This window comes from Carex rostrata, chromosome 16 (assembly GCF_964058835.1).
Source record: "Carex rostrata chromosome 16, lpCarRost1.2, whole genome shotgun sequence".
Lineage (NCBI taxonomy): Eukaryota > Viridiplantae > Streptophyta > Magnoliopsida > Poales > Cyperaceae > Carex > Carex rostrata.
Window position 1 is genome coordinate 4,600,237 of NC_135933.1, and position 13,935 is coordinate 4,614,171.

At 35.4% G+C, this 13,935-nt stretch overlaps 3 protein-coding genes across 5 annotated transcripts in view; 2 read left to right on the top strand and 1 right to left on the bottom strand.

Moving 5' to 3' along the window:
- Positions 1-13,935, top strand: part of LOC144567835 (rRNA biogenesis RRP36-like protein) — a 68,255-nt gene that overhangs the window by 36,264 nt on the left and 18,056 nt on the right. The window lies entirely within an intron of this gene.
- LOC144567836 (E3 ubiquitin-protein ligase BIG BROTHER-like) lies at positions 4,293-6,613 on the bottom strand. Of its 3 annotated transcripts, none has more exons than XM_078318015.1 (7): positions 6,422-6,613; positions 6,124-6,309; positions 5,914-6,032; positions 5,607-5,639; positions 5,399-5,520; positions 4,763-4,871; positions 4,293-4,568 (listed from the first exon to the last, which is right to left on the bottom strand). In XM_078318015.1, the coding sequence occupies exons 2-7, from the start codon at positions 6,296-6,298 to the stop codon at positions 4,530-4,532; spliced, it is 597 nt and encodes a 198-aa protein (XP_078174141.1). In that variant the 5' UTR covers positions 6,299-6,309; positions 6,422-6,613; the 3' UTR covers positions 4,293-4,529. The 3 variants fall into 3 exon arrangements, with proteins under 3 accessions (XP_078174141.1, XP_078174140.1, XP_078174142.1); XM_078318014.1 differs by having other exon boundaries at positions 5,607-5,642; XM_078318016.1 differs by lacking the exon at positions 5,607-5,639.
- Positions 9,394-10,523, top strand: LOC144567004 (uncharacterized). Its single transcript, XM_078317025.1, has one exon. It carries the CDS (start codon positions 9,567-9,569, stop codon positions 10,521-10,523), a length of 957 nt encoding a protein of 318 aa, XP_078173151.1. The 5' UTR covers positions 9,394-9,566.

A 13,935-nucleotide genomic window follows, 5' to 3' on the forward strand; every position in this document is an offset into this window, starting at 1 on the left:
TTCATTGTGCCCCATCAGTAATGGCCTAATGGGCCCCAAGCGACGCTTTTTACCAAAAAATATTAATTTATTTTCGTGGGCCTGGAAACTAGACGAAGAATCCCCAACCACAAGAGCAAAAGGATCTAATCATCTAATCCTTTTACGTGTATCTGACTCAGCAACGAATAATCTAAAATTACACAAACGAAGAAATGATAGTTAGAACTTAGAAGGAAAGTGCCATTAATTTAATTATACTAAGTGCTCGGTTGGTCCTAGGTTGAGTCGTAAACCATTAATTTGTCCAATTCCAATACCATTTCATTTAATTTAATTAAAGTACACTATTTGAGAAAAGTTCATACCAACTATCTTCATATTTTATGAAGATATTTAACAGTCATCGGATGATAAAACTTCTTAAATTTACCAGCAAATACTGATTCACGCGTTACAAACATATAATAGAAGTAGAAGCATGCCATGTCATCCTCAATATTAAATTTAAATAAGGATGATAATTAGAAAATGCCTCTCAGCCTCTGTGTATCCACACAAGAGCATGCAATGATGAAATGGATATATTTTAGAAATAACTTCGAATTTTCTTCCAACTACATGATTTACCTTTCAATTTTTTTTTTTTTTTTTATATACTCTTTACATGTGCCAACCTATGAAGATTAACATGGCAGTCTATTCCTTTTTTGGGTCATAATTGTATAATCTTTTCTGTTGTATTATTATTTAGAGAAATTTAGATATATATACCCATCATAACTTCATCAATTAGATATTTCCCCATCAAAATTTTAAAATTAGTTATTTCCCCATCTAAATTCATCAATATTATTAATATACCCATTGATCAATTAATCCATTAAAAAACACTGATTAGTATTAGTAAAAATAAATAAAATTACAATTCTACCCTCCATTTCATCTCCTCCAACTCAAGGAATAAAGATATGTTTCTTCTAGTTAATTTTGTATATGTTCCACATTTCTATAAAATCAAGAATAGAGGAAAAAGGTGGGATGACATGAGAACGAAAAAATCATTCTCTGAAACAGAGGATTACATAGTTTAAGGAAGCTCTTCGAGTGTTTCATAAAACCAGTGTTCTAAATAGCGTGCTACAGTGTTTTTTGACCATAAACGCTAAGTTATGGCATAAAAACGTGCTATTTGAGCTATGGATGCTATAGAAGTAATAGCGGTCCGCTATAGCGCATAGCTTGTAGCGCAAATAGCGCGCGCTATGTAACATGAGCTATTTTTTTTTCTTTTAAATTTATATGGGCTTTAAATAAATGCTCAAATTGGATTTTAACCATGATTTTTTTTTTGCAATTAACGTACTAAGCTTTATATTATATTATTAATTATTAAATGAGAGATCCATCAAATGAAATCAAATAAGGAAGCTACAACGAGCTAGAAATAGGAAAGTTTTCAATGAACAACCATCCCAACGAGCAACCTAGGTAATTTTAAGTTTTAACATTTAATTGAAATCTTATATCACTTTGATTTCGACTTTTGTTCATATTTCTTAATTAATTATGGTACGAAGAACAATTTGTTAGAGAGGGATGAAAAGTTACAAGAGACCCCCTAATTTGTTTTCTATTTTGTGAACTGGGAGGGGGCGGGTAAAATTAGGACCTTTATTTTTTAATTTGGATAATTTGTCTTTACTTTAAAATGTGAGGTTAATTTTACTTTTTATTAAATTAGCGAGTGGTTCTGTTTTAGTGCAATTTATGTTACTGGTTTTCTTTTTCCTTTCTTGAAGTAACAAAATGATACTTACTATAAGTAGTTAGAATATTTTGAATAGATTAAGATAGTTAATTATGTCATGATGTCTATAATATAGTACAAATATATAATATAATTTTTATAAAAATAAAAAAAGCTATGTAGCATAGTTTTCGCTATAGCTTTTTTTGTAGGCTTCCCGCTATGACGCGATAAACGCTATTTAGAACCTTGGATAAAATTGAAGTTGAAATGGGTAGTTACCCAGGTGATCCAATTCATTTCATCCATAATGTAATGGTTATTAATGTAAACTTTAATGAGTGCCTACCTGGATGGCTGGATGTCGCCTACATTTATTTCGCCTACCTCTCTATAAAATCAAGAATAAAGGTGGGATGAAATGAAAACGAAAAAATCATTCTTTGAAAAATATGGAGAAGGTGAAACATATATAGAGTGTGAAGATGGACATGGAGAAGTAGAGTTTTTATTTACAAGAAGTCCAGAAAACAAAAACCGAAATAACTAAACTTTCGAAAGAATGAAAGCTTTATCTTAGGAGAATGAGAAATTTGTCGGAGAAATGAAGAAGACGAAAAAAGCACAAAATTGTTGTTTGAATCTGTAAACTGAAGAACAGATATATAATCAACTAGAGATAATAATCATATTTTTATTCTCTCAGTTGGAGGAGATGAGAAGGAAGGCAGAATTGTAATTTTATTAATAATAATCAGTGTTTGTAATGGATTAATCAACAAATGGGTATATTAATAATATAAGTGAATTTAGATGGGGAAATAACTAATTGATGAAAGGGTATATATCTAAATTTCGCTATTATTTATTTTGATTTAATTCATAATAAAAATAGTTTTACAATAAAATAATAAAATTTGTACTAAGGTCATACTTGACTAAGCACAACTTACCTAGGCTTTAAGTTTAATTTGCACATAGTTTCTACTTGACAGAAAAAAAATGTACTGAATTCACACTTCACATGACACATGAATCTTATAGAAAATTCTTTGTCAGATGTAAACAATGTACAAATAATTACATTCGTCAAGCATCAATCTGAATTAACGATCAAACATGTACATCCTGGTTTATTTAATATTTTGGATTCCATGCATGTTTGAAAGGATTTTTGGTATTCTATTTTTTATAGGGAGTCAGAATCAACAATTTTTACAACCTGCTATGTCATTGAAAAATTTAAGTAGCTTTGAAAATAACTCTGTAAATTTGTTTAATCTTTTCCATGTTTCATATCGCCTATTTTAAATTGACAAACATAATTTTGCCAATAATTTATTCTAAAAATTTGCACCGTTAAAATCTACATTATTTGTTAAATTTTGAGTCAACGTCGAAGACGCGGCACATGTCTCAAACCTCGAAGACAGAATAGAGAGTTAGGCTAATATGACACTAGTGTTATATCAAACTAAATAACACCACATCTTAAATCCTTAGATCTGTTTTAAGATTCGTACTATTCGCCTTTACTGTTCAAGCACTTCATTTTGTACGAATCTTAAAACAGATCTAAGAGTTTAAGATGTAGTGTTATTTAGTTTGATATAACACTAGTGTCATATTAGCCTAACTCCAGAATAGGAGCTAGAATATTAAGATTGAGGAAGCTGAACAAATAACTGTCGTAACTTTATTTTATAAGGAAGAAAAAGAGAAAGAAATTCAATTTTTTGTTTTTTTTAAAAGGTTCATGCATTATGCAAACGTAGAGCTGGATATTTTGAAATTAAAAGGATCTGTGCCTTTGGTCACTGGCCTTTCACTATTTTATGAATAGTATTGAATATGACACATGTTAGCTTTTGGATTACAACAGGCCCACCTAGTACTAAATTGACAAACATGATTTTGCCAATAATTCATTCTGAAAATTTGCTCTTGTGAAAATTTACATTATTTTTTAAATGCTGAGCCAACCTCAAAGAAGTGGCAGATGTCTCAAACCACCTGTAGATGGACCGGGTTGGTTCAAGTTGGATCGGACTGGATCAGGTCCGTCGGTGGTTATTTCTTAACCCACCAATTAATAAGTAAATGAGATCCCTTAATTTTTTTTTTTTTTTATCAAGGTTTTATGCATTGCATTATGCAAATGTGGAGCCGGATTTTTTTTTTCAAAATTAAAAGGAACTGGGTCCTTTGGTAATGGGCCTTTCACTATTTATTTATAAAATGGTATATTAAAGGTTTTAGCTTTTGGATTACATCTGACTTTTTTAATATTTTTTGGATTGGTGTAATGATTATACTGTAATCTTAAAAAATTTAACCTATAGAATAGCAACTAGTCTTATTTTAATCTCAAACAACATTTGAGATATAGTCCTGTTTTAACTTCCACACAGTCATGGCTCTTCTTTTTGATAATAACAGCGGAAAAATCATTTAGGCACATTGTATGGTCTTTTAGTCCCATCTCATATATCATATATAATTTACTTTAGGCTCCGTCCGGTACTGATAGTAGCAATAACATTAAAAATCCACGATCTGAAATAAATCATACAAAATCACAAACCATATACTTCGTTCTCCTCTTGTATAACATTACAAAATAAACACGAGTTTATAAATCTTCTAATACATGCATATTACTTCATTATACATGATCTCTAGCACTAGCATGCAGTAAATTTACCAAATATGTAAGGGGGAAATAAACATATCTGACATGTCTAAGAAAAACATACTAAAATTAATTTAGGGGCAATTTGGAGATTTCACAAGCTCCTGACTAAGAACCAAAAACCTCTTCATTGCAAACCGGGCATACCTGTCTCAGATAATAAGTAAATAAATCAATAAATGGATAAATAAAAAAAGAAGTCCAATTAGAAGTAAGTTCGAAAAAAAAGTCCTAGGTTCGAAATTCAGCAACTACACCGGAGCAATTTTTGACCTTTAACTCTCATATTATGCTAAAAAAAAATTAACTTTTAGAAAGAAATCATGAAATAAAAAGAGTACTTTGTTGAGCTGTAGCCATTGGGTAATACAATCAGCATGGTAGCGATGTTGGCATGGCAATGTAATCAATTTTTGTCCATTCTTGTAATATGTTTTGCATACGACGCATCTGCATATAAAAATATTATTAAACAAATTTTCAAGAATCAAATCTATATGTGCATATATAGCAAAATAACTTGTGATACTAGCTTTCTTGTGCTTGCCTCAACAGTCAACAGAGTACATTTAGTGTACTGATAAACTTGTATCAGTAACAACCACAAACAATGCTTTCAATTTTCTGGGTGATAGTCGTTTTCTCATTTGTTGATTGAAACAAAAGCATGAAAGCATACATCAGTTAAGATATAGTTGTAATTGTACAGATCACTCATGATACAGCTGCATCAGATGCAGACCCTATGTAAAATAAAGCATATATTCCATTATTAGGAGAAGAATATCTTATTATGACCTGTAGCTTTTGCATAGCCTGTGGACTTTTATTTTCTAAAAAGAATAAATAGTTCCACTGATAAAAAATTAACGTGTGTTACGCAAGAGCTATGACACCTGTTTAACTAATTATATTCATTTATAGCACTAAAAATTAAATTAGTTATCATCAGTGTACAAATAAAAATAGGAACTTACTCCTCAGTTACATTTCTAGAGAAGAAACCAGTTCTGTACTTCGAGGTTGGTAAATAGGAGATAAGCTCGTCAGATAATCCTTTATTTTCTGTACCTATTTGTTCACCTAATGATTGCAATTCCTATAAATTAAGAAAATAACAGAAATTTAAAATTAGATAGTGCAAAATAATTGTACAAAATGCTGAGCTGAAATTAAAAAAGCCACCTCATATGTCATGTTGTCTGGATTGATATTATCCTGCCAGATTCAGAAATATATATGTAAGCGCAGTGCATGAAAAAATAAATCTGAAAAGTGGAAAGTACATATCAGCCAACTGGTACGATCCATGGGTCAATCTTATCCCTAAATTTTTTGCTGTACCGTTCGATGTCTGAATTTGCATACATTATAGAGGCTCAAGTTCGAAGTTTTTATCAGTAACAGTTAGAATTGGCCAGCATGTACCACCTTGTTATATGTAATTAATCCAATGAAATTAAATTACATAAAAGCATAAAATATATCATACCTCTCGTGGAACATTTTCCGAATTTAATCCGACATCTGACAAGGGTGCTTCTAGCGGAACCGGTACTGATATTGGGTTTGGTTCAATAAATTGTGATGGTGGTTCCAGGGAGATTATGTCTAAAAGCAACCAATGACATTAATTAATGACAATTCTGAACTGCAATTAGACAGAATTAACAACATACACCATAAGGAACAGAATTTGTACCATGAAATTCGCTGTCGGAAGTACCGATAAGTATGTTTTCAAATGCTTGGAGCTGTCTTGCCAAATGTTCATCAGATGTTATATGCACCTCATGGATCTTTTCTTGCGAAGAACTGACAACCGCTACTTCACTGCTCGACACCTCCCCTCCAATTTGCTCTGAAATTCCCATCATCTGTGATTGTACTTCAAATAAATATCAAATTAAAACCTATGGCTCCGATGCTTTCGTAGTAAGTCTTAATCAAAATTAGGGATAAATCACTAAATAAGTAAACTATAGAGAGAATGAACATACATCTTGCGTGCTCGGTCGTGTTTTATGTGTAAATATTTGTGTGTGTGTGTGTGTGTGTCTGTGTGTGTGTGAGTCTGTGTGTGTGTGAGTGAGTGTTATAAGGAGAAAGAGGCAAAATATAAGTGTGGAACTGGTAAGTTGGTAAGCATAAGTCCAAATCCAGCAGACAGGGATGGGTACATGGCAACTGCCATCTTGTTTCCTCCTTTTCTCCATTTCAAATATCACAGCTGACTTTGATTATTGGTCATTTCACATCCTCTTGAAATAACTTTTAATAGAACCATGAGTTTGGGATAAAATGGGTCAATTACTAGCCACAGTTGGATCTGAGTTAGGACTATGGATACTGTATGATCATACTTGCGAGCTTAAAAGCGTATTAATACTTATCCTAAAAAGAAAGCGTATTAATACATCCAAACTACCGGTAAAATTTTTGAATAAGAAAATCCCTCTATTTGCTAATTTGTAGTAATTTGGAGAATAGATTTCATAGGTATATATACAAGCAAATGGGTGAAAATTTTGACAGAGCAGTTTTTAATTCATACAACACACCAACAATAAAGTCAAACAACACTATATGGCATTTATAAAGCTTCTAATTAGGATAGCAAATTCTGAAAATATGGCAAGAACCAATATAACCTTTGTCTGTCCAAATCAGACGGTTGAGATTGTGAGGCACGCCTCCAGTTTTACTTAAAAAGGAAAAGAACTGGAGAGGGAACAGAGTGAATCTTTTTAATTGGGTGGTGGTTACACGGAATGGGCCTAGCAAATAATTCTTGCAGATTATTGGGTCAACATTTTGGTAATACAAATTATAAAAGTTACTCAAAACTTTATGCACCTTTCATTCATTTCTTTTTTCTTAGACAAAGCCACGGTTTTGTTTTTGTAAGTAAGAAAGTTACGTCCATTGGACAATTTTGGTTGAACACAATTTGAACTCTTCAGGAAATGAAAAGAACTCTCAGCTACTTTGATATTTTTTTTTGACATCATACAGTATACAACTGTTAATCGAATGGGAAATACAGAAGGAAAAAACTATAACTTTTTTTGGCCTTTAATTTTATTTCCATTGTTGACAGCACCTTGTATTTTGACACAAGGCAAACATAATAAAGTTGAGGATTGAGAGATGATGCAATTTATATCAGCATTTTATTTATTTATTTGTATTGTATCGTGCGAGTCTCGTTTTACTTTCACAAAATTTGTAGGGCTCGTTTTACTTTTGTAATATCATTCTGCAAATCTTTCTTGCTGGTAATGTTCCACTACAATGCATTTTTTATTGATGCGCAAAAATATCTATATAGTATATATAGATCTTACATAAATATAAATTTACATGATTCACACTTACATAAATTTTTAGTCATGTTTAAATCTGTTCTAATAGATGTCAATCTCACAAATCCAATCTTATATGAAATCACATACAAATATACTCAATGAAGTATAAATCTTGCACAAATTTTAATATGTATAGAGAAGTGTACACAATTCACGTTTAACAGTAAAGTATATAGGGTTCACGTCTAACAACATCATATCATATAAAAAAACAATATTCATAAAACTCACCTAAAATACATACACAATGCGTTTGTGCATATTTGATTATACTTTTAATTAATTTGACCACGTCGAATGATCAGAGAAATTCCAGCTTCTATTGAATTTACATAAATTTATCCATGCAAAATAAATAGATGATAAAACATAAATTATGCATAACAGTATGCATTTATTGTGTGTTTATACGTGTTGACGTTTGTTTATTAATTTAGACCATATTTTATAATCACAAGTCACCAAAATGAATTGGTAAAATGCAGAACATAATTCGGAATAGCTTGCTAAACCTACAAGATCCCGTGACGTGCAATCCGACATAGTAGACTGGTAACGTTATTTTTTTATTTGCGTTGGATTGCATATCCGGGATTTTATATGTTTTATTTTGTTTGTGTCAGGAGCGGAAGGTGAATTGGGAGTTTTAGCTGCTAATTTTGACTTGGTCAAGGACCAGAATAAAGAGAAAAGGGAGTTAGGCAGCAAGGGCAGCAAGGAGGGCAGTGATTTAAAGAAATATGAGTTGCTGTTGTTGGACCCCAGCCCAAATATTGGTCAGGAAGACACCTGTGAGGAATTATCCTGCGCAAAAGGGCCTAGTAATGAAGAAAAAAAAGGCAAAGGAGCGTGTCTCAAATGGAGAGGAGGTAGAACAAACCGTTGAGGAGTTTGTTGGATCACCGATCGCGCGAGAGAGGTCCCTAGCTGATGTGGCCGTCTCAGAGTGATTAGTATCTTTCTTCAGCAAATTAAATAATTTCTTTTCTAACTGCATCGCCTATAAAAAGGGATTGCATCTGTCATTTTGTTTTTTCATGTTTTGGAACCTTCTATTGTAATTTCTCTTATTTCCCAAATAGGCGATAGCCATAGTATCTTTCTTAATAACTCAAAATTGAGCTAAGTTCTTCAAATCTATATGTTCTTTTCTATTTCTATTGATCTAAGATTGCTTGTAAGCTTGAGGTCGTGACAATTTGGTATCAGAGCGTCTCGGTTGTATCTGGGAGAGCAAGTTATCGAGATGGCAGCAAGCACTAGAAGTAAATCTCAAGTTGAAGTAGCTCTAGAGTTAGAGGCAATGAACGATCGGGTCACCCGATCTGAATCGTCACACCTTGAGATTGGCAGTAAGGCGAGCCTGGTGGAGAATCACTTGGGTGTGCTAGCTCAACAGCAGGCTAACACCTCTATGCAGGTGGATGAGGTGTATCACCAGTCGCTGGCTCATGGCCACACAATTAATAACATAACTCAGCAACTGGGTGAACTTCAGCTGATGATGAAGAGGTATTTTGTAAGACCTGAAACTGGGGACACGAGTCAAGTCAGGCCTGGTGCAGTACCGGTTGTTAGAGACCGGGGTGAAGTTCCAGTTGTGCAGGAGACACCGAATAAAGGTACTGGTACAGATCAGGATGATCAGAGAAGAGGAATAGAGCAAAGGCACCTCGAAAATCAGAACCCAAGGTATAATCTGCCTCGATATGATTTTCCTACCTTTGATGGTACTGAACCCACAGAATGGAAGGAAGAATGTGAACTCTATTTTGACATGTTCCAAACCCCAAATGAGTTCAAATCAAGATTGGCTACCATGCATTTTAGAGGTGAAGCCAAAGACTGGTTTAGATGTTATAAATTGGCAAATCCTCAGCCTCCTTGGCCAGATTTAGTGGAATTGGTGAGAGAGATATTTTCTGGTAAGACTGATAAACCAGTTGATGAGTTTAAAAGGGTGCATCAGATAGGGAAGGTGGAAGAATATGTCAAGAGGTTTTTACAAGCAAGATCCAGGTTGACTTATATGAGAAATATTGTGAATGAGGAGTTTTATGTGGAGGGGTTTATTTCTGGATTAAGGGATGAGATTAGGCATAATATAGAGATGTTCAACCTAGTTACTGTGAATGAAGCCATTAAGTGTGCTAAGCAGATTGAGTTGTTTCTGGATAGTGCACTAAAGAGACCCACCTATACTGTTAAACCTTCTTACAACCCCAATCCTAAATTGCCTCAAATTGGAGATGGAAGATGGAAGGAAAAACCCCCACTTATGATTAAAGCAGCACCAAATCACAATACCATGTCTGTAGATCAAAAGAGGGCTTTGGGACTGTGTTTTAAATGCAATGAGAAATGGGGCCAAGGGCATAAATGTCAAAACAAAAGGGTGATGATGATGGCAGATGAAAATGAAGAGGAAGAGGCACAAGCTTGGCAAGATGAAGTGATGAAAGAGTTGCAAATTATGCAAGAAGGAGATTCAGGAGGTGAAGAACAAGGGGAGATGGCAGAGGTGAACCTGTGCACCTTACACAACAATCCTAACAGCAAGACTTTGATATTTAAGGGAGAAATCAACCAAGTCCCAGTGTGTGCTTTTATTGACAGTGGAAGTACACATTCTTTCATAAACCCTTACTTGGTGGATAATCTGGAGCTAACCACTAAACAGACCCCAACTTTAAGAGTGAATATTGCAAACGGTTCCAAAATGAGCACTGATTAGATGTGTCCAGGTCTGAATTTTAAGTTGCAACAACATGAGTTTGAATCAGACTTGAGGGTGCTGGATATTAATGGGTTTGATTTGTTGTTGGGTATAGATTGGTTGTCTAGTATGAGTCCTATGTTTTTAGATTGGAAGAAGGGAATTATGAAAATGAGAAGCAAGGGTAAACCCGTCAAACTAGAAGTAGAAGAGGTAAATGCAGCTGTACACATATGCAAGGGAGTTGCTCATTTGACTAGGGAAAAAGACCTAGGTAGTGAGGTACTGATGGCACATTTGTTCAAAATTGATGGAGAGGAAGAGAAGAAAGAACAGGAAGAGAATCTGTTGTTGCAGCCAGTGCTAAACAAATTTAAAAACCTATTTGTTAAACCTAAAACCCTGCCACCAAAAAGAGACATTGACCATCAAATTCACCTGAAACCTGACTCAAAACCCATCAGCCTCAGACCTTACAGATTCTCATATTACCAAAAGCTGGAGATTGAGAAGATAGTTGAGGAGTTACTCAAACAAGGTTTCATACAACCTTCCACCAGCAATTACTCCTCACCCATCCTTTTGGTAAAGAAGAAAGACCAATCCTGGAGAATGTGTGTAGACTACAGGAGGCTCAACAATGAGACAGTAAAAAACAAGTACCCCATACCCATTATAGAAGACCTACTAGATGAGTTGAAGGGAGCCACTGTGTTTACCAAGTTGGACTTGAGATCTGGTTATCACCAGATAAGAATGCATGAGAGGGATGTAGCCAAAACTGCTTTTCACACCCATGAAGGATTGTATGAGTTTAGGGTAATGCCCTTTGGACTCACAAATGCCCCAGCAACCTTCCAATCATTGATGAACACCATATTTAAACCTTTTTTGAGAAAATTTATTTTGGTTTTCTTTGATGATATCCTCATCTACAGCAAAGATAATGAGTCTCATGTAGGTCATGTGCAGAAGGCCTTTGAGATTCTTAAGCAGCATCAGTTGTACTTAAAAAAGAGTAAATGTGAATTTGGGGTTTCTAGAATTGAGTACTTGGGACATATCATATCTGAAGAAGGAGTGGCAACTGATCTAAGCAAGATTGAAGCTATGAGAACCTGGCCTATTCCTAGAGATGTGAAAGCACTAAGGGGATTCCTGGAGTTGACAGGTTACTATAGGAAATTTGTGAAAGGCTATGGCTTGATCTCAAAACCTTTGACAGATCTGTTGAAAAAGGGAGCTTTTAAGTGGAATGAAGCAGCTCAATTGACCTTTGATACATTGAAGGAGGCTATGGTGCGGGCACCAGTGTTAACATTGCCAGATTTCAGCCAACAGTTCACCATTGAAACTGATGCCAGTAAGGAGGGTATAGGAGCTGTGCTGATGCAAAATAAGAAACCTTTGGCTTATCTGAGCAAGAAATTGGGTCCAAAGAATCAATTGTTATCCACTTATGAGAAGGAATTCTTAGCTCTTTTGACAGCTATTACCAAGTGGAGACATTATTTGCTTGGGGGCAAATTTGTCATTAAAACTGATCATATTAGTTTGAAGTACCTTTTGGAGCAAAAGATTAACACTGCAAGTCAGCATAAAGGGCTGAGTAGATTAATGGGGCTAGACTATGTGATTGAGTATAAAAAGGGAGTTGAAAATAGGGTGGCTGATGCCTTGTCAAGGAGAGAAGGAGTAGAAGAAGTTGAGACTATGGAGCTAATGGCAATCACTGAATTGATACCACAGTGGGTCCAGGATGTACACAGTAGCTATGAGGGTGATGAATGGGTGCAAGGTCTGAAAAGCAAACTTGAGGAAGCAAGCAGCAACAATGAAGATCACAACCACCTTACTCAACATCAGCAGATTATGTAATTATCAAAGAATTACATGCTTCCAATTTGGGGGGACACTCGGGAATAACAGCCACTTACCAAAGGGTAAAAAAGTCTTTTTATTGGCCAAACTTAAAAGGTGACATACACCACTTTGTCAGTCACTGTGAAGTATGTCAAATAAACAAAACAGAAAAGATTGCAAGTCCAGGGTTACTCAAACCTCTACCCATACCCAATGAAGCTTGGAGTAGTGTTGGAATGGATTTTATAACGGGTTTACCAAAGTCAGAAGGGAAGGAGGTCATTTTGGTGATTGTTGATAGATTTACCAAATATGCACACTTTATACCCTTGTCACACCCATTTAAGTCCTCAGATGTTGCTCAAGTATTCTTGGATAATGTGTACAAATTACATGGGTTGCCTAAAGATGTGGTGTCAGACCGAGACCCAGTTTTTACCAGCAAATTCTGGCAAGAGTTAATGGAGAAGTTGGAGGTGAAACTCAACACGAGCACTGCCTATCATCCACAATCAGATGGGCAGACTGAACGTGTGAACCAATGCTTGGAAACATATCTAAGATGCATGGTATACGAGAAGCAAAAGAGCTGGATGAAGTATTTGACACTAGCTGAGTGGTGGTACAACACAACCTATCACAGTGCCCTGAAAATGTCCCCTTTTCAAGCCTTGTATGGGTATGAACCACCTCAGCTGGGTTTAGGGAGTATTCCTAAGAGTCAAGTGGAGGCAGTTAACTCAATATTGAAGGATAGGCAGGAAACTTTGAGACAATTGAAGGCTAATTTGCAAAAAGCTCAAGCCAGAACCAAGCAGTTCGCTGACAAGAATAGGAGTGAACGAAAATTCCGAGAAAGGGATTGGGTTTATCTGAAATTACAGCCTTACCGACAGGTATCGGTGTCTGGAGTGAGGAATCAGAAGCTCAGTGCTAGGTATTGTGGCCCATATGAAGTATTGCAGAGAGTCGGTACAATGTCGTACCGCTTGAATTTACCAACAGGTTCCCTAATCCATCTCGTCTTTCATGTATCACAACTCAAAGCACGAGTAGGTGATAAGCAAGCAATCTCTCCAACACTCCCATTAATCAGCCCAACAGGGGTGATACAGTTGAAACCACTAGCTATCCTTGCTCGGAGAATGGTTAAGAAAAAGAATGCAGCGGAGGTTCAACTTCTTGTCCATTGGATGAACCAAAGCGTGGAGGAAGCGACGTGGGAGGATTATAAAGAGATTGAGATGAGATTTCCAGAGTTTATTCTCGAGGTCGAGAAAAGTTTGAAGGGGGAATGTCAGGAGCGGAAGGTGAATTGGGAGTTTTAGCTGCTAATTTTGACTTGGTCAAGGACCAGAATAAAGAGAAAGGGGAGTTGGGCAGCAAGGGCAGCAAGGAGGGCAGTGATTTAAAGAAAGATGAGTTGCTGTTGTTGGACCCCAACCCAAATATTGGTCAGGAAGACACCTGTGAGGAATTATCCTGCGCAAAAGGGCCTAGTAATGAAGAAAAAAAAGGCAAAGGAGCGTGTCTCAAATGGAGAGGAGGTAGAACAAACCGTTGAGGA

Excerpts from the sequence above, each read along its gene's own strand:
- LOC144567004 (XM_078317025.1), top strand. The coding sequence starts at position 9,567 with ATGTTCCAAACCCCAAATGAGTTCAAATCAAGATTGGCTACCATGCAT.
- LOC144567836 (XM_078318014.1), bottom strand. The coding sequence starts at position 6,298 with ATGATGGGAATTTCAGAGCAAATTGGAGGGGAGGTGTCGAGCAGTGAA. Across the intron at positions 6,033-6,123 it reads TTCCGACAGCGAATTTCATG|ACATAATCTCCCTGGAACCA; the intron begins GTACAAATTCTG and ends GGTTGCTTTTAG. Across the intron at positions 4,872-5,398 it reads TCTAGAAATGTAACTGAGGA|ATGCGTCGTATGCAAAACAT; the intron begins GTAAGTTCCTAT and ends TTTTATATGCAG.